This window comes from Tamandua tetradactyla, chromosome X, assembly GCF_023851605.1.
Source record: "Tamandua tetradactyla isolate mTamTet1 chromosome X, mTamTet1.pri, whole genome shotgun sequence".
Lineage (NCBI taxonomy): Eukaryota > Metazoa > Chordata > Mammalia > Pilosa > Myrmecophagidae > Tamandua > Tamandua tetradactyla.
The window spans coordinates 101,489,912-101,511,048 of NC_135353.1; the positions used below are offsets into that span (position 1 = coordinate 101,489,912).

Consider the following 21,137-nt stretch of genomic DNA (forward strand, 5'->3'; position numbering starts at 1 on the left):
TTGGACTTCATTATGATTCTGAATGGAAATATTAATGCTTTCATCAAATTTTGGAAGTTTTAAGCAGTTACATATTTAAGTATTTTTTCTGCTATTTTACTTATAGCTCTCATGAGAGCAACCAAAGTTTCCATTGTTTTCAGCAGCACCTTTAGGTTTGAACTTCCCCAAGCTCTATTCCAAGTAAAGTAGGTACCCTTAGGAAGAACTATGGGGTTCTCTGTTCCTATGGCTTGTCTCCCCCCAACCCTGGGAAAAACTTTTGCACCCTGCTTTAGACCTAGGCATTGGAAGAGTGGCCCACTCCTCTTAGAGTTGCATCTGTGCTCTATGAGTAGGATGCTGGGCAAAGGCAGCAGACTTTGTTCTTCTTGGCTTGTCTTGAAATGAAAGCTCTACCTGTCCCTCTAATTAGATGGGGTGTGGACCAGTATTCTTGGCCTTCTCAACAGGGGAGAGCTTCTATCCTACACATGGGGACTGGGTGGAAGAAAGGATCCTCAGACCTTTTAGCTATTGTTGCCTGAAATAGACCTTCAGCAACATAGAGCGGTGAAGGTGGAAATATGCTGGCAGTTTGCCTATAGTAGAAAGAACGCATAGTTATAGACTAGAAGCTGGGGGTGGAGTGGGGGAGAGAGGTGGTGAGGAGAGGAAGCTGGTCATGGCTCAAAAGCCATAGACTTTTGCTGTTCTTATACAGATTTAGTAGGTTTTCTTGAATAAATGTTTTTCCATTTGCTGTATGCCTTTGGGACAATTTCTAGATATTTTTCTTATTAGAGATGCTGCAGGTTTACAGGTTAATCATGCATATAATACAGGATTTCCATATACCACCCTATTATTAATACCCTGCATTAGTGTGAAACATATGTTACAATTGATGAGAGCACATTTATATAATTGTACTATAACTATAGTCCATGGTTTAACAGGCTTTACGGGTTATTTTTATAAATTTTATCAGTTGTTGTTTGACTGGGTAGAGGAACCTTGAAGTTCCTCATACTGCCATCTGGAGGTATACCTCCTTCTCCTTTCTTCTTGATCTAAAATATTACATTCTGGCTGATTCTTCTAAATTTTCCTCAAACCAATGTTAATTCCAATGTGCTTTCTGAGAACACTGTTACCACTCTAATTCAAGTACTTTCTATCTCTCTGTATTATGCAATATTTTCTTGACCTGCGTTCTGGACTCCAGGTCCTCCAGCCTTCATTTTGTTCTACATCTTTGTTTCAAATGTATCTTACTAAAGCAGTATACTTTGCTGATATCACTTCATTTCTCAAACACTTTAAAAATATTTACACTGCTAATAAGATAAAGCTCAAAGTTCTTCAGTCTTGAACAATTTAGTTTCAATCTGCTTTTTTAAATAAGTAAATCTTCTACTATAATGCTTTGCTCCCTGGATCATATGCCATTCCTGGAATGTTTCTAGAAAATCACCGTCTCTGTATCTTTGCCCCTGCTTTTACCTGGAATGCCTGTACTTATCTCTATCAGAACTTTCCCTATTATTCAGAGCCTGTGTTCAGCTACCATCTTTTCACTCCAACTAGAAGTGTGCTTTCCTTTGTTTTTTTTCTTTTTCTTTTGCATGGGCAGTCACCAGGAATAGAACATTTGTTTTAATTATTTCGGTATTTTATATCATTATTAAAGCCCATATCTCTTTAATCCTTTTATTGGAGAAATCTGTGCTTATGTTTTACTTTCCCCTTTAGACAAGACATTCCTCAAGGGCAGAGCTCACACTACTCATTTTCTATTTCTCATGGTACCTAGTAGATAGTACCATGCACAGAGCACATTTTTAATAAATAGCTATTAAATTCATGAATGCGTCATATTATGGAGACATCAGTTGTTTATAGAGACGCTTTAATGTTGTTAAACCAGAGAAGAGTTTATTGAGTTTTAGTTACTTACTCTTTCTTTTAACTGGATTACTTCTTTATCTTTTTGCTGCTTCCACTGTCTGAACTTCTCAGCATCCTCTTTCATCTGACGCATTAACTGTACTCGCTGGTTTTTCATCACCTTTAAAAACAAAAATCAGCACAAGTATTAGTCACCTACACTTTATTCTTGGCTGATGTGCAGATGGATAGACTTACCATTGAGAAGAGAGAATATCCAGAGCTAAGATGAGAAGGCTACCAACAGATTTTCTGATTAGGTTTGCAATACCATTTGCTAAGCTTGCACAGGGTTTCCAAGTATAGACTGTACAAGTGAACACTCTGAAGAAATAATACAAAAAAATTTACCTAGAAGCTAAATTCAGCCCTAAATTCATTATGTATAAACGAAATTTCAAGGGCCAGCATGTTAGGAAATATCTATTATGCCTCAAGGACAAATTTACTTAGCAACTATACTAAGGGTTTCAGAATAATTGGCCTGTAACCACTTTATAAATGTCAGAAATTGAATAAGCAATAACTGAGAAATGACTTCGTTCTCTCTAGTTTTCTGTCACCTTGCTGCTACTTTAAGGAATTATGCCATATAATCATGGAAGGTGGTCAGGATATCACCATTAAATATTGAGGTGCCTTTGTACTTTGTTTTCATGGAATATAATATTATACTCTGAATGTCAAAGTAGAGTTTTATTATTCAGATTCTGTCACACCAGCACAATGTACTGCAACAGGGACATTTATGGAGACTTACACATTTGATATGAAAGTCTCGCCTGCTACCTTCTCACTGAAAACACCTGTGTAGTGTAATTCTAACTGGAATATCACTATTTATAAGTTCCAATGGGGTAAATGCAAGGATATAGTTTATTACTCGGATCTCCTGGTTCAGTTTGGAGACAGTATACTCTGTGGATTCCTTCAGCTTCAGAAGTTTGGACTGTTCAGTCAGTTTCTTCTTCAGATCAGCTATTTGACCCTCCAGTTCCTGGAGACGTTTGCGGCGGCGCTCACTCAACCTAAACACAGATGTTGTAGGAGTGAAGGCTACCAGCAGCAAAGCCTGACTTTAAAAGACAAACAACTAGACTCTCATGTTCACAACCCTGATGTATATAAAAGAGGTGACTAGTCACATAATCATCTTTAAAATAGTGGATACTAGCGGTGATGGTAGCACGAATTGTAAATGTAGACACCGCATTGTATACATAAAATGGTTAAAATGGCAAATTTTATGTTATATATATGTTACCACAATAAAATAAAATAAAATAAAATAAAAATAATGGATACCACCAAACAACCAAAACTGTCTCAATAATAGGGGCTTAATATAAAGAGTGGAACAATACATTTCTTTGAGTATATAATAATGCAACCTTCTCAATATACCCTGCCTTAATACCACTCTGTGTCAAAAAGATGGTCCTTTGAAGGCATTCACTTCATTTTAGTTATAAGGGATAATTCTGATGATTATTCCATAAATCTGAGATGGAAATTAAACATGTGGTGTAACTCGTAAGAACATAGACTCGATAGAGAGGTATAATAGTCATTGAGCAAAAAAGGAGGTAGAATAGCCAATAAGAGAGGTCTGAGGTAGAGTAAGAAGTTCTGGTCGTCTGTGTTAGTTTTATTTTTAACTGACTATCGGTTGGCTAGATTGATTTCCCAATCACTAGCTTGGATATTAATCATATTTATAAGGTAATTTACCATCAGTGCAGGGACAAGGAAACTGTTGCTGTCTAGTAGGTCTGATAATCTTTCAAAGCCCATCTCAAATGCTAGTTTTTATGAAGCCTTCCTTGATCATGCCAGCCTGAATTGATATTCTTGACTCTGAACTCTTAAAGTAATTACTGCCTAAGAAATTTATTTGGCTATTAATCACATGCTGCGTTGCAGCATTTCTTCTGCTGTCATCCTGAGATGTTATTTAAAATCTTGATTACTTCAACTTAGTGCTTATGTCTCCTCTTCAAAACTAGATTAAAACCTTTGGGGTCAGGAAATGAATGAGTCATATTCTTCTATATTGCTTCTCCAGCTACTTCAACATAGCAGGGACTTGAAATATTGCTTATTGACTTTATTCTTACTTAGCTTGATTGACATCCTTCTTTGCTGTCTGAAGTTCAAGAACCAATTCTTCCTTTTCTTTTTGTAGATTGAGGACTTCCAATTCCAGATTTTTAATGTTATCCTAGAAAAGTTATAAGTCAGAGAGAAATACAGCATTATAAGCACAGGAAGAAAATCACTTCAACATATAATATTTTAAGGACCATACAACGAATTTTACCACTTTGATTGCTCACTAAAAACAATCGTTCTTGTTTTGATGGAGATTAAAATTATGCAGTGGGAAAAGTATGGACTTGGAGTCCAAAAGCTTGGGTTTGAATCTTGACTCCATCACTTATTAGCTAAATATTATAAGCAAAGTCATTGAATCTCTTTGAGCCTTAGATTCTCTACAGGAAAGAGTAAACATAGCAGGCCTGAGACTATTATCCTTTCGAAAGGCCTGCTTGCAAGGTTGCCTTTAGGTGGTGTCTGGGAAAATAGATTTCATTAGGGGTCTCACCATTCCTTAGCTATTAACTTGCAAACAGTGTGGTTTATTCTGAACACCTGCTTTCCTTTTGGGAGACTGAAATTTGGTGCATGCTTGGCAGAGAGTGCCTATATGACCGATTCCCAATAAAAACCCTGGACTCAGGTGAGCTTTCTGGTTGATAATATTTCACATGTTGATCAGAGAATTAAGTGCTTCCTGTGTGATACTACTGGGAGAGGGTTGTTGGAAGCTTGTGCCTAGGGTGCTCCAGACTTTGCTCCATGTGAGTTTTCCCTTTGCTGATTTTGCTTTATAGCCTTTCACTGTAATAAATCTTAGCCATGACAGTGATTATATGCAGATTCCTGTGAGACCTCCTATTGAACTTAGGGCTGGTCTTGGGAATCCTTAACACAATTTCCTATCTATGTAAACAATTAACTATAACACCTAAATTACGGGTTTGTTGGGAAGATCAAATAAGATAAAATAAAGACATTTAATAAACTGTAAATAGCTGTACGAATGTTTTTCAAAAATATATTTCCAGAGTGGTACAATGGTGGCTCAGTGGCAGAATTCTCGCCTGCCATGCCAGAGACCTGGGTTCGATTCCCGGTGCCTGCCCATGCAAAAAAACAAACAAACAAAAAAAAAACTATATATATATATCTATTTTTTCAATAGCAACTGCAGTTCTGCATACTGACAGAATATAAACAGAATTCTAGAAACTAAAACTTCATAGTTTCTAAGATTGGGAAAAAACCCAATGAACAGATTCCTTCCTGTTCTCATAACCCAAAAAGGCTAAAAAAAACCTGGCTGAATGAGTGGGTGACAGCCAAGAAGTTTATATGCAAGCTCTAAACCAGTATTGAATTGATATAAAGAAGTGAAAGCAGGTAGGGTTATATCAGACAAGTTTTCTAAATAGGGTAGAACTGTTTTTCAAGCAATGTACTCATCTACTTCTGGAGTACTAATGAAAACCAATCTTACTGCTTTTTAATTATCCTGCCTATTTAAACTGGCCGATAACATATGTGTGTGGGCATATATGTTATTTATATTTACTTTTACTTATACACAAATCACATGAATATATTCTTAAAAGAAAATACTCCAAATAATATATATGAATGTCAAGTCCCCTCAATTGCCACATCCCTGCCAAAATTCCAGTCCCCCTTCCAGAAGTAATCATAATCATCAGTTTGGTGTATTTCTTCCAGATATTCTTTTAGACATTTATACTCACATATGCAACTACTTAAATGTGTACAGCTGTATATCAAATATAAATAGAATTACACCATATGAATATATTATTCTGCAACTTGCCTTTACAAATTAATTGGTCTTGGAGATTTATTTGTATTAGCACATATAGATCTACCTCTTTCTTTTTTGCCATAATAAGTATTCTTGTACATGCCTTTTGTGCACATGTGCAAGGGTTTCTCCAAGGTAGCTGGAGAGAGGTGGAATTACAGGGTCATGGGGAGTAAACATTTTTAATTTTAGTAGATACTGGCAAATTGCTCTCCAAAATAGCTATACTGATTTATACTCTAACTAGCTATGTATGAGAGTACTTATTTTCCTGCACCCTGACAATATTTGATATTACTACACTTCAAAATTTTTTGCCAATCTGATGTGGGAAAAATAATATCACTTCATTAATATATGCCATCTTTGGTCAATTATTGTCTCTACCACTTCCACAGGGGAAATCATTCAAATATTTGAGTCCTGGTCTGCTACAATTCACGTTAATTTTCAATCATAGCCAAATTGCTTTATGGCAATTCTTCACAGTGATAGGAAAAATACTATTTAGAACAACAAGCAAACTCATTGCTCTTCCCCATTCTATGTGGGACATGACTCCCAGGGATGTGGACCTTCTTGGCAATGTGGGACAGAAATCCTAGAATGAGCTGGGACTCAGCATTAAGGGATTGACAAAACCTTCTTGACCAAAAGAGGGAAGAGCAAAATGAGACAAAATAAAGTGTCAATGGCTGAGAGATTCCAAACAGAGTCGAGAGATTATCCTGGAAGTTATTCTTACGCATAATATAGATATCACCTTGTTAGTCAAGATGTGATGGAGAGGCAGAAGGGAACTGCCTGAAACTGTAGAGCTGTGTTCCAGTAGCCATGCGTCTTGAAGATGATTATATAATGATACAGCTTTCACAATGTGACTGTGTGATTGTGAAAACCTTGTGTCTGACACTCCTTTAATCTACCTTATCGACAGACGAGTAAAAAATATGGATTAAAAATAAATAAATAAATAATAGGGGGAACAAATGTTAAAATAAATTTAGTAGATTGAAATGCTAGTGATCAATGAAAGGGAGGGGTAAGGGGTATGGTATGTATGAATTTTTTTCTGTTGTCTTTTTATTTGTTTTTCTGAATTGATGCAAATGTTCTAAGAAATGATTATGATGATGAATAAACAACTATGTGATGATATTGTGAGTTACTGATTATATATATAGAATGGAATGATCATATGGTAAGAATGTTTGTATGTTGGTATGTTTAATAAAATAAATAAAAAAGAATGCTCATGTTTGTATGTTATTATGTTTTTAAAAAATTAAAAATAAAAAAATACTGTTTAGAACAACTAACTATCTTTATTTCTCAAAAAAGAGAGAAAGTAATTTGCATGTGATTAAAAGGTTTACATTAAACATTTATTTTCTCTTAATTTTTAGGTTTGGGAGTTCAAGCATATTTGAGTCCATGGAGAAAAGGACTGTATAACTTGTTAAGCTATAGCTCGCTACTCCTCCTACTTATAGGGTTAGAAGTACACTGTGGTAAAATACATCCTCAAATTTCTAGACATGAGCAGAAGAAAAGAGGAATAATCCCTCAATCTTACCATTAACCCTTTGTTTATCTCGGAAAAGAAATAATACATTTGACTTAAAAAAAAGCTGGGTGTATCCCATTAAACATGGAGGACTGAGCTACATACTTAACTTGCTCTCTCCTAAAATCCAACTAAAATGACTGATAAAAAGGGTATAAGTTAACAAAAATGAAGAATAGAGGAGAGCAGACAAGAAAAGTCCACAAACTTTTGGAGTGGAGCAGACAAGAAAAGTCCATAAACTTTTGGAAGAGAAAAGCAACTGGATAAGTGACTTAGCAAAGTAGATAAACCCAAAATATCACTTGTATAGGATGGATGCCAGTAAGAATCAAACCAAATTGTACCACAAAACCAGAGTCGCAGGAATTGGAGAGATAAAGGGGTGCAAGGTGGGACTGAATAAACTGAAAAACTCTATAAAGAGCTATAAAGGAGGGGCTTCCAGGAAGATGGAAGACTGGAGTGGAGTGAGTTCACTCCTGCTCCATGAAACAACATAAAAGACAGGGAGAAAATCTCCAGGACTGCAGGTCCCGGGTTGTCAGTAGTCTAGGAGGGGTTTTAGGCAGGTTTTTGGGGGGGCGGGGAGGAGGATCACGGGAGACCGAGTGGATTGGGTAACTGGGATGCCCACTGGGCAGACTGCAGTGTACTGGGGAGGTGCAATTGGAGGAACTCGGCTCCAGCCTGCACAGGTGCCGGCTAGGGAAACCTCCCCAAGTGGTCGCTGTGGGCAGCGCCTGCAGGGAACAAGGACGCCAGCGATCCTCCACCGCAGTGTGGGTCTCTGGGTAGGGGGAGTGATCACTCAGTCAGGTGTGGGAATAGCCTGCCGGCAGTCCTAGTGTCTGGCAGCCGCAATATCTCTGCGGATCAATGATCAGCTGATCCCCCACGTGCAGGACGACTTCCCAGTCTACTGGCAGAGACCCGCTGGTTGGCTGCCCCTGGTGGAGTAGGCCCCATGCTGAGCACAAGGACCACCAGGTGCTCTTGCCAGGAGGGGCCTGGCTGAGGGAGAAGGAGACTCGAGTTCGCCATCTGCTGGCTGGACGAGGTAAGTGCGGTAAGTGCAGGTTGGCTGCACCAGACAGGGAGGGGAGAGCCTGAGTCGGGAGGGGCCTCACGATCGCCACCTGCTGGAGAGAAGGGGTAAGTGCAGGCTAGGAGTTCAGGTTGGGTCTCCTATGTGGTAGTCAGCCAGCCAATCTGCCACTGGAGTACCCGTGTACCCTGACCTACCTTATACTAGATCCTTAAGTTGAACTGTATCCCCTACATGAGATCAAAACCTCGATTTGGCAGAGAATAACTGCAAAGTGTAATAGGAAACATTCAGCAAAAACTAAGCTAATACAAAACTTAAGAAGAGCGAAGGAAGATAAGTAGAACATATGGAATAAAAATAAATAATAGGGGGAACAAATGTTAAAATAAATTTAGTTTGAAATGCTAGTGATCAATGAAAGGGAGGGGTAAGGGGTATGGTATGTATGAATTTTTTTCTGTTTCTTTTTTATTTCTTTTTCTGAATAGATGCAAATGTTTGAAGAAATGATCATGATGATGAATATGCAACTATGTGATGATATTGTGAATTACTGATTATGTATGTAGAACGGAATGATCAAAATAGGAATGCATGCATTTGTTTGGTGTTTTTTGGTATAAAAAATAAAATAAAATAATTAAAAAAAGAAAAGAAGAGTGAAGGAAACCAATTTGCCTAATAACCATATCAAGATCAACAAATGCCCAGAACATAACAGAAAATCACAAAGTACACGAAGATTCAAGCAGACATGGCCCTGTCAAACAACCAAATCAAAATTTCAGAGGGGATGTAGAATATGGAACAACTACTCAAGGATATTTATAAAGAAATAAAGGATATCAGGAAGACACTAGAAGAGCATAAAGAATAAATCAGGAGGTTAAATAGAAAAATGGCAGATCTCAGAAAAATGAAAGATAGAGTAGACCAAATAAAAAATATTGCAGATTTGAAGAAGCTGAAGGAAGAATAAGTGAGCTAGAAGATAAAATCTTAGGGAAATGATGGACACAAGAGGGACAAAAATATAAGAATTATTGGTGTTCCAGAAGGAGAAGAGAAAGCAAAGGGTTGGGAAAGTTAGTTGAAGATGTAATTAGAGAAAACTTCCCAACCCTCATAAAAGACACACATATGCACATCAAAGAGGCCCAGTGAACTTCAGAATAAATCTAAACAAGCCCACTCTAAGACACATACTAATCAGATTGTCAGGTGTTGAAGAGAAACAAAGTCCTGAAAGCAGCATGAGAAAGGAAATCTACTATATACATAAAACTGACTTCAGACTACTCAACAGGCACCATGGAAGCAAAAAGGCAGTAGTATGATATTTTTAAGATCCTGAATGAGAAAGGCTTTCAACCAAGAATTTTTTATCCAGTCAAGTTATCCTTCAAAATTGAGAGAGAGATTAAAATCCTCAAAGATAAAGAAAGATTGGGAGAACTAGTCAACAAGAGCCCAGCCCTACAAGAAATATTAAAGGGAGCTGATAAAAAAAGACAGGAGAGGGAGGTCTGTAGGAGGGCACAGAATTGAAGAATATGAGTAAAGGTAATGTACAGGAAAGACAGAGAGAAGGAAAATAATATACAGATCTGACTAATAAAAACTAAAGGACAAGATGGTAGAATCAAGAACTGCTCTTACAGTAATTACTTTGAATGTTAATGTACTAAACTCACCAATGAAAAGGTATAGACTGACAGATGGATCAAAAAACATAATCCATCTATATGCTACTTACAAGAGACACATCTTAGACTCAAGGACACAGTTAGATTGAAAGTGAAAGGATGGAAAATTACCTTCTATACAAGCTGTAACCAAAAGAAAGCAGGAATGGCTCTACTAATATCAGACAAAATAGACTTTAAATGTAAAGACATCATAAGAGACAAAAAGGGCAACGTATATTAATAAAAGGGGCAATTCACCGGGAAGACATAACAATCATAAATGTGTATGTGCTCAATCAAGGAGCTCCAAAGTACAAAAACTGAAGGGTGCTATAGACAGAGAAATAGTGGGAGACTTCAATACACCACCCTCTGCTGTAGATAGAACAACCACACAGAGGATCAACAAGGAAATAGAGAACCTAAAGAATAAGATAAGTGAATTAGATCCAATAGACATATATAGATCATTACATTTCAAAACACCAGGATACACATTCTTCTCTAGTGTATGTGGAACCTTCTCCCGAAATGATCACATACTGGGACGTAAACTGCATCTCTATAAATTTAATAAGATTGAAATCATCCAAAGCACATTCTCTGATCAAAACAGAATAAAATTACAATTAATACTCACCAAAGAACCAGAGCTTTCACATATATGGAGATTAAGCAACACACTCTTAACTAATCAATAGTTCAAGAAAGAAATTGCTGGAGAAATCAGTTAATATCTGGAGCAAATGATAACGAGAATATAACATATCAAAATGATTGGATGTGGCAAAGGCAGGGATGAGAGGGAAATTTATTGCCCTAAATGTCTATATTAAAAACAAGAACGAGAGGGTACAAGGGTATTCAGTAGTAGAATTCTCACCTGCCATTCAGGAGACCTGGGATCAATTCCTGGCCCATGCATTTCCCCAAAACAAAACAAATAAGTAAGCAAACAAACAAACAAACAAACAAAATATTCTATAAATGATGCTGCAATAATGGGATACTTACATGGAAAAAAGAATGAAATGTGATTCCTGCCATACAGCACACAAAAGAAACAAACACAAAAACAAACAAAAACAAGAACGAAAAAAACTTGAAGATTTAACTGCTTACCTGGAGAATTTAAAGAAAAGAACGGCAAACTAACCCCAAAGCAAATAAAAGAAGAGAAATAAAGACTAAAGCAAAAATAAACAAACTGGAGAACCATAAAACAATAGAAACAATCAATAAAACTAAAAGTTGGTTTTTTGAGAAAAATTAATAAAATTGATGGTCCTCTAGCTAGATTAACAAAGGAGAAAAGAGAAAGGACACAGATAAATAAAATCAGAAATGAGAGGGGGTTTGTTACCACAGATCATGAAGAAATTTTAAAAAATCATAAGAGAATATTATGGGCAACTATATGCTAACAAACTAAATAACTTAGATGAAATGGACAAATTCCTAGAAAGACATAAATTACCTAAACTGACTCAAGAAATAGAAGATCTCAACAAACCAATTACAAGTAAAGAGATCCAATCAGTCATCAAAAATCTTACCCCCCCCCAAAAAACCTAGGACCTGATGGCTTCACAGGAAAATTTTATCAAACTTTTCAAAAAAGAAGTGACACTAATCCTGCTTAAATTCTTCCAAAAAATCGAAGAAAAAGGAATGCTACCTAACTCATTTTATGAAGTTAACATCACCCTAATACCAAATTTGGATAAAAATGAGACAAGAAAAGAAAACTATAGAGCAATCTCGCTAATGAACATAGATGGGAAAATTCTTAACAAAATACTATCAAATCGTATCTAATGCCATATTAAAAGAATTATATATCATGATAAGTGGGATTCATACCAGGAATGCAAGGGTGATTCAACATAAGAAAATCAATCAATGTAATACAGCATATTAACAAATTGAAAGGGAAAAATCACATGATCATGTCAATTGATTCTGATAAAACACTTGACAAAATCCAGCATCTTTTCCTGATAAAAACACTCCAAAAGTTAGGTATTGAAGGAAACTTTCTCAATATCATGAAGGGCATATATGAAAAACCCATAGTTAGCATCATAGGTAATGATGAGAAATTTAAAGCATTCCCTTTGAGATCTGGGATGAGATGAGGATGCCCATTGTCACCACTATTATTCAACATTGTATTAGAAGTACTAGCTGTAGCAATTAGATAGAAGAAAGAAATAAAAGGCATCCAAATAAGAAGGGAAGAAATAAAACTTTCATTATTTACAGATAACATGATCCTATACTTAGAAAACCCCGAGAAATAGAGACTCTATTTGAGCTAATAAATTCAGCAAAGTGGCAGGATACAAGATTAATGTACAAAAATCAGTAATGTTTCTATACACAAGCAATGACCTATCTGAGGTGACAACTAAGGAAAAGACTCCATTCAGAATAGCAACCAGAAGAATTAGGTATCTAGGAATAAGCCTAACCAGGGATGTCAAGGACTTATACACAGAAAATTTCCATGCTTGTGGATAGGAAGGTTGAATATTGTCAAGATGTCAATTCTACCCAAACTATCTACAGATGTAATGCAATACCAATAAAAATACCAACAACCTACTTTGAAGACTTGGAAAAATTGGTAATCAAATTTATATGGAAGATGCACTACTTGTAACCTCAGCCTTCTATGAGATCCCCTTGGATGGATGCTTTTAAATGGTTCACAGAAGCTCAAATGTTACTTTTAAAAGAATTATCTAACTACCCTATCTGAAAAAGACTCTCTCCATCTATCAGTGCTCTCTGTTTTATCACTGTTTCATTTCCTTTTTGGCACTCCCACTAACTAAAGCTACCTTATTTATTTCTTTTATTGTTTCTAATCTGCCTCAACCAAAGAGAATGGAAGCACCAAAAAAAAAAAAAAAGGTAAAAAAAAAATTTATACGGAGGGCAGGCAATGGTGGCTCAGTGGCAGAGTTCTCGCCTGCAATGCCAGAGACCCGGGTTCGATTCATGGTGCCTGCCTAAACTAAAAAAATATATGGAAGGGAAGGAGACCTCGAATAGCTAAGGATATCTTAAAACAGAACAGTGAACTGGGAGGTCTATCACTTCCTGACTTGAAAGCTTACTATAAAGCCACAGTGGTCAGAACAAGCATGGTACTGGCACAAAGAGAGAAGGACTGACCCACGGAATAGAATCGAGAGTGCAGAGACTGACCACCAAATTTATGGACATTTGATCTTCGATAAGGCCCCCAAATCCACTGAATTGGGACAGAATAGTCCTTTCAATAAATGGGCATATGAGAACTGGATTTCAATAGCCAAAAGAATGAAAGAGGACCCCTACCTTACACCCCATACAAAAGTTAATTCCAAATGGATCAAAGACCTAAATGTTACAGCCAGTACCATAAAACTTCTTGAAAAAAATGTCAGGAAACATCTTCAAGATCTAGTAATAGGAAGTAGCTTCTTTACATCTAAAGCACAAACTGTGAAAGAAAAAATAGACAAATGGGAACTCCTTAAGATCGAGAGCTTCTGTGCCTCAAAGGATTTTGTTAAAAAGGTGAAGAGTCAGCCAACTCAATGGGAGAAAATATCTGGAAACCACGTATCAGATAAAGGCTTGATATCCTGTTAAAGAAATTATATAGCTTACCAACAAAAGAACAAACAACCCAGTTATAAAATGGGCAGAGGAAATGAATAGGCACTTTTCTGAAGAGCAAATACAGATGGCTAAAAAGCATATGAAGAGCTGTTCATCTTCATTGGCTATAAGAGAAATGCAAATAAAGACAATGAGATATCACCTCACACCCATAAGAATGGCTGCTATTAAACAAACAGCAAACTATAAATGTTGGAGAGGATGTGGAGAAACTGGAACACTTACTCACTGTTGGTGGGAATGTAAAATGGTTCAGTTGCTATGGAAATCAATTTGGCGATTCCTCAGAAAATTAAATATTGAGTTGCCCTATGACCCGGCAATACCAATATTCGGTATATACCCAGAAAAGTTGAGGGCAGTGATACAAACAGACATTTGCACACTGATGTTCATAGCAGCACTATTCACAATGGTCAAGAGATGGAAACAATCCAGGTGCCCATCAACAGACAAAGTGGCTAAACAAAAGGTGGTATATACATATGACGGGATATTATGCAGCATTTAGACAAAATGATGTCCTGAAACATATGACAACATGGATGAACCTTGAGAACATAATGCTGAGTGAAATAAGTCAGACACAAAAGGACAGATACTGTATGATTCCACTATTATGACTCTGATAAAGCCACCAGTGTTTTGGAGCAGCTAGAAGGAAAAATCTGAGTAGAAGGCATGGTAGCCTATGACAAACTCTGGGACCTGTTCTGCAGCTGCTTGTTGAAGTGTGCTTTGAAAATTATTCCTTTTTCTCTTTCTTATCTTTGAATATATACGTAATGTTTTACAACTAAAAAATGGTTTAAAAAAACCATAGGCAGTTTTGTAATATTAGATAAAATAAATTCCTGAAATAAAAACAAAACAAAACAAAACAAAACAAAAACTCCATAAACAAAGAGGTTTTCCTCTCTGGAAAGCTTGAACCTCAGAGGCTGGACTCACAGATCCCAGATATTGATGAAGGCAGGAATGAAGTATTATACTGTTGATAGAAGATTAAATAAGCATCTTCATATGACTGGAGAGACTCCAAGTCTCTTATTTTCTCTGGTTACCAGAATGATGGCTTACTGAAACTCCACCCACGCAACTCTAAGCAGGAGACTAAAAGACTCCTTTACTGAAAATTGACTAGCCCAAGAGAAAACTCAAGCATACAGAACTTCCTATTGGCTTTTAGTGCCTTACTCTCAAATACATCTGGACAGTAAAGGATCACTAGAAACTTGAGGAAAGTTTATTAGATGAAAAAGACCAAAATAAAGAAAGGAATTTGAGGAAACAGAGGCAAGGTGGGGAAAAGTAGAAAACCTCAACAAAATTATAATTCTTGTCCTTAGAAATGAGTACTACATCCACGACTAGAATTATTCTTAGAAAGGAACAATTGTAGGATCAAAAAACCCTCTTAGAAATAGTCAGATAAAATTTCACCAGAAGGAGAAGGAAATTGCCCACAAAGTGGAATAAACAGACAAAGAAACAGAAAATAGGAGAACGAGATAAGAAAAGCAAAGAAGATCTAATATCTGTCTAAGAGGAGTACAAAGAAAAGAAAACAAAAAATGGAGAGGGGGGCATTATCAAAGAAACAATACAAGAAGACTTCCCAGAAAAGGAGGATATAAATTTCTAGATTGAAAGAACTCACCAAGCACCCAGCACAATAAAAAAGAAAAGGCCTATCAATGTACATCCTTATAAAATGATATAATTCTTGGAGACAAAGAAAAGATTCTGAAACTTTCCTGGGCAGTAAGCCTAAAGAGAGTTGGACCAGGACATAAGATTCCAGGATGGCTGTCCTCAAGAAATAAACAGATTGATAAATTACCCAATATGTGTGACCATAACAAAACCAGATTTATTGTTCTGTTACAAAGTTTGGATATAAAGTACTGACAGGTACATAGAAAGTTACGTGTATGAAAAGAAGGTGTTTCTATTAACTACAGGAAATACAAAAAGCAGCATAGGAAAGGAAATGTAATCATATTATACTATGTGGCTCATCTGTGAAACATATTTACATAATTATTAATGTGTAAACTCTAAATATTCATTTAATAAAAAACTACGATATAACCATTTGCAACTGATTAAGAATTCCTAGATTAAAAAAAGCTGGGGGAGTTATTCATCAGTAGACTGGCCCTATAAGAGATGCTAGAGAGTTCTGGAGGTTGAAAGAATAAAATACAGATTGAAGCTGCATGAAGAAATAAAGATCTCTAGTAAGTATAATGGCATAGGTAAATATAAATAAGGGTATCGCTATGTTTTTAGTTTCTAACTCCATTTTTACTTCCTACAGAATCTAAAGGGCAAATACATAAAATGCTATGATAAATCAGTGATATGGGACTCATAATGTATAAACATGTACTCTGTGATAAGAAAGACATTAAGGTGGGGGGATGTAGGGGTATGTCCCCATAGTTTGTATATGGTATTGAAGTTCAGTGGGTATCAAAGCAAACAAGAGTGTTGTAGATTTAGAATGTTAAATTTAAGCCCCATTGTAAGTAGAAAGAAAATATCGGAGAATATGGAAGCTCATAGACACAGAAATTAGAATACACATTGCCGGGGTGAGTTGAAGGGAGAATGATGGGAGGTGGTTAACACATAACAGATAAAGGGTTTCTGTTTGGGGAGATGGAAATGTTTTAGTAATGGAAGGTGGTAAGGGTACCGCAATATTGTGAATGTGATTAATTACGTTGAACGGAATGCTAAGGAGTGGTTGAGATGGTAAAGTTTATGTTGTATATTTATGCGTGTACACGCGCACGTGCACACACACACACACACACACACACACACACACACAGAACAACTAAAGAGACAATGACAACTAAAGGCAATACATGATCCTGGATTAGATCTTACAAGGGAAGAAAAAAGGCTCAAAGAGACAATAAGGAGACATATGAAAAATTTGGACATTAAGCTTTATATCAATGCTAAGTTGCCTGAACTTGATAACTGCACTTCAGGGGATTACGTAAGTGAATATCCTTGTTCTTAGAATATGTATATGGAAGTATTAAGTGTTCAAGAAGTATGATGTATACAACCTATACTCAAGCATCCAAAAAATAGATTGATAAATAGATATACAGATGAACAAACAGACAGATAGATAGACTGATAAAGCAAAAATGTCAAGTATTAAAGTAGATGGATCTGGGTATCTGGGGGGTAGTGGTATGTGGAGTTCTCTGCATGGATTTGTGTTATTTTTGTAACTGTCTGGTAAGTTTATGGCTGTCCTTAAAAAAGAATGATGTTGGAGGTCTCAAACTTCCTGATTTTGAAACTTATTACAAAGCTACAGTAATCAAAGGATCATGGTACTGGCACAAGGACAGACACATGGACCGATGGAATTGAGTTAACAGCTTAGAAATAAACCCTCACATCTATGGCCAACTGACCTTTTTTCCAACTTTTTCTTTAAAGTGTGAAATATAACATATATGCAAGAAAGCAATAAGTTTCCAAGCACATTTTAACAGTAGTTATAGAACTGATTTTAAAGTTTGGTATGGGTTACAGTTACACAATTTTTTGTTTTTTCTTCTAGCTGCTTCAAGACACTGGAGACCAACTGAAATATCAATATAATGATTCAGCAGTCACACTCATCTGTTAAATCCTATCTTCCCTGTTATACTCCTCCTTTACTGTAAATAACACACGTATATATAAGCAATAAATTTCAAAACACATCATAACAATTCATTGTAGAACAGATTTCAGAGTTTGGTATGGGTTATAATTCCACAATTTAAGCTTTTTATTTCTAGCTGCTCTAAGGTACTGGAGACTAAAAGAAATCTCAGTATAATGATTCAGCCCTCACACTCATTTGTTAAACCTGACCTTCTCTGTATAATTCCACCATCACCTTTGATCTGTCTCCCACGCTTTAGGGGTATGCCATTCTAACTTTTTCATGTGGGAAGGGGCTGTCAGTAATATGGGATAGGGGGATGTAACTAGCTGATGTTCTGGAAAGGCTGGCCCCTCTTCATTTCAGGACTTATCTGGTCCAGGGACCCATCTGGTTTCTCGAAAGTTACCCTAGTGCATGGAGCCTTTGTAGAATCCTACATAATGCCCAAGGTATTCTTTAGGACTGGCAAGTATGGACAATTGACTTTTCCTTTTTTAAACAATTTTTTAATTAAAAAAAATATATAACAACAAATAAATGCAAACATTCTTAACATATGATCATTCCGTTCTACATATATAATCAGTAATTCACAAAATTATCACATAGTTGTGTATTCATTATCTTGATCACTTCTTAGAATATTTGCATCAATTCAGAAAAAGAAATAAAAAGACAAGAGAAAAAAATCCATAATACCATACCCTTTACACTTCCCTTTCACTGATCGCTAGCATACCAATCTAAATTTACTTTAATATTTATTCCCACTATTATTTATATTTATTCCATGTTTTACTTGTCTGTTGATAAGGTAGATAAAAGGAGCATCAGACACAAGGTTTTCACAATCACACAGTCACACTGCGAAAGGTATATCATTATATAATCATCTTCAAGAAACATGGCCACTGGAACACAGCTCTAAATTTTCAGGCAGTTCCCTCCAGCCTCTCCCTTACATCTTGAATAACAAGGTGATATCTACTCAATGCATAAGAATAACCTCCAGGATAACCTCTCTACTCTGTTTGGAATCTCTCAGCTTTATTTTGTCTCATTTCACTCTTCCCCCTTTTGGTTGAGAAGGTGTTCTCAATCCCTTGATGCTGAGTCCCAGCTCATTCTAGGATTTCTGTCCCATGTTGCCAGGAAGGTCCACACCCCTGGGAGTCATGTCCCACGTAGCCAGGGTAAGGGCGGTGAGTTTGCTTGTTGTGTTCGTTGGAGAGAGAGAGGCCACATCTGAACAACAGAAGAGGTTCTCTTGGGGGTGATTCTCAGGTATAATTTTAACTAGGCTTGACCTATTTATTCTTTGTAGGGTTAAGTTTCATATGAACAAACTCCAAGATTGGGGGCTCAGCCTATTGCTTTGGTTGTCCCCCACTGCTTGAGAGAATACCAAGAATTCTCCACTTGGGGAAGCTGAATTTTCCCCCTTTCTCATATTTCCCCCAAGGGGGCTTTGCAAATACTATTTTATTCACTGCTCAAATCACTCTGGGATTTATTGGGGCATCACTCTGGACAAACCAACAAAATCTTATGCTCTACTGAAGGTTCCATGTATTTATGGTGTTCAATTAAGCTGTCCACATAAGTTATAATAGGAACTGCACTAGTCAAAATATAAATTTTGAACCAAATAAACATTTTTTGCTTTAGTTTCACACATAAGTTAAAATTTTAAAATATTAATTACCATCTATATTCAACATGCTGCAGTAATGACATTCCGTTGTTCTTCCTCATGCAAAAACATTTTTGAATTTGTACATTTAGTCGCTATCATTATATACACTAGGCATTCCTAGATTATACCATCTCAGTCTTTACTGCCTATCTTTCTTTCTGATTAGTTTTGTGGTCCCAGACTTCCTCCCTCTATCATTCTCATATTCAGCTTCATTCAGTGTTCTAACATAATTGTATTACAGCTAGGTAGTATTGTGCTATCCATTTCTGAGTTTTTACAATCAGTTCTGCTGCACAATCCGCATTCCTTCAGCTCCAATTATCTAATATCTTACTCTATTTCTATCTCCTGATGGTCTCTGTTACCAATTGAAATTCTCCAAGTTTATTCACTAATGCCAGTTCATATCAGTGAGACCATACAGTATTTGTCCTTTTGTTTCTGGTTAATCTCACTCAGCATAATGTCCTTAAGGTCCTTCCATGTTGTTATATACTTCATAACTTTATTCTGTCTTAAAGCTGCATAATATTCCATTGTATGTATATACCACAGCTTGTTTAGCCACTCGTTGTTGATGAACATTTTGGCTGCTTCCATCTCTTCGCAACTGTAAATAATGCTGCTATAAACATTGGTGCGCAAATGTCCGTTTGTGTTCTTGCCCTCACGTCCTCTGAGTAGACACCTAGCAATGGTATTGCAGGTCATATGCCAATTCTATACTTAGATTCTTGAGGAACTGCCAAACTGCCTTCCACAGTGGTTGTACCATTTAACATTCTCACCAACAGTGGATAAGTGTGCCTGTTTTTCCACATCCTCTCCAGCACTTGTCGTTTTCTGTTTTATTGATAATGGCCATTCTGGGGGTGTGAGATGTTATCTCATTGTGGTTTTGATCTGCATTTCCCTAACAGCCAGGGAAGTTGAGCATCTCTTCATGTGTCTTTTGGACATTTGTATTTCCTCTTCTGAGAAGTGTCTGTTCAAGTCTTTTGCCTATTTTGTAATTGGGTTATCTGTCTTTTTGTTGTTGAGTTGAACAATCTCTTTATATATTCTAGATACTAGACCTTTATTTGATATATTGTTTCCAAATATTGTCTCCTATTGTGTAGGCTATCTTTTTACTTTCTTGACGAAGTTCTTTGATGCACAAAAGTGTTTAATTTTGAGGACTTCCCATTTCTTTCTTCCTTCAATGCTCGTGCTTTGAGTGTAAGATCTAGGAAACTGCCTCCTATTACAAGATTTATGAGATACTTCCCTACAGTTTCTTCTAACACTTTTATGGTCTTAGATCTAATGCTTAGGTCTCTGATCCATTTTGAGTTAATTTTTGTATAGGGTGTGAGATATGGATCCTCTTTTATTCTTTTGCATATGGATATCCAGTTCTATAGGCACCATTTATTGAAGAGACTGTTCTGTCCCAGGTGAGTTGACTTGACAGCCTTATCAAAGATCAACTGTCCATAGATGAGAGGGTCTATATCTGAACACTCTATTCAATTCCATTGGTCAGTATATCTATTTTTTGCAAGTACCATGCTGTTTTGACCACTGTAGCTTTGTAATATGCCTTGAAGTCAGGTAGAAATAGACCTCCGACTTCATTTTTCTTTCTGAGGATACTTTTAGCTATTTGAGGCATCTTGCCCTTCCAGATAAATTTGGTTATTGGTTTTTCTATTTCTGAAAAGTAAGTTTTTGGGATTTTAATTGGTATCGCACTGAATCTGTAGATCAATTTAGGTAGAATTAACATCTTAACTATATTTAGTATTCCAATCCATGAACACGGTATGCTCTTCCATTCATTTAGGCTTTCTGTGATTTCTTTTAACAATTTCTTGTAGTTTTCTTTCCATAGGTCTTTTGTCTCTTTAGTCATATTTATTTCTAAATATTTTATTCCTTT

General features: G+C 36.4%; 1 protein-coding gene across 1 annotated transcript in view; it reads right to left on the reverse strand.

The window, feature by feature from the left end:
- KIF4A (kinesin family member 4A) overlaps positions 1–21,137 on the reverse strand; it is a 230,614-nt gene that overhangs the window by 98,372 nt on the left and 111,105 nt on the right. Inside the window, exons 16-18 of the mRNA XM_077145000.1 lie at positions 4,047–4,150; positions 2,813–2,957; positions 1,940–2,050 (exon numbers count right to left, since the gene is read on the reverse strand). Of these exons, the coding sequence (XP_077001115.1) occupies positions 1,940–2,050; positions 2,813–2,957; positions 4,047–4,150 (360 nt within the window). The remainder of the gene's footprint in view (positions 1–1,939; positions 2,051–2,812; positions 2,958–4,046; positions 4,151–21,137) is intronic.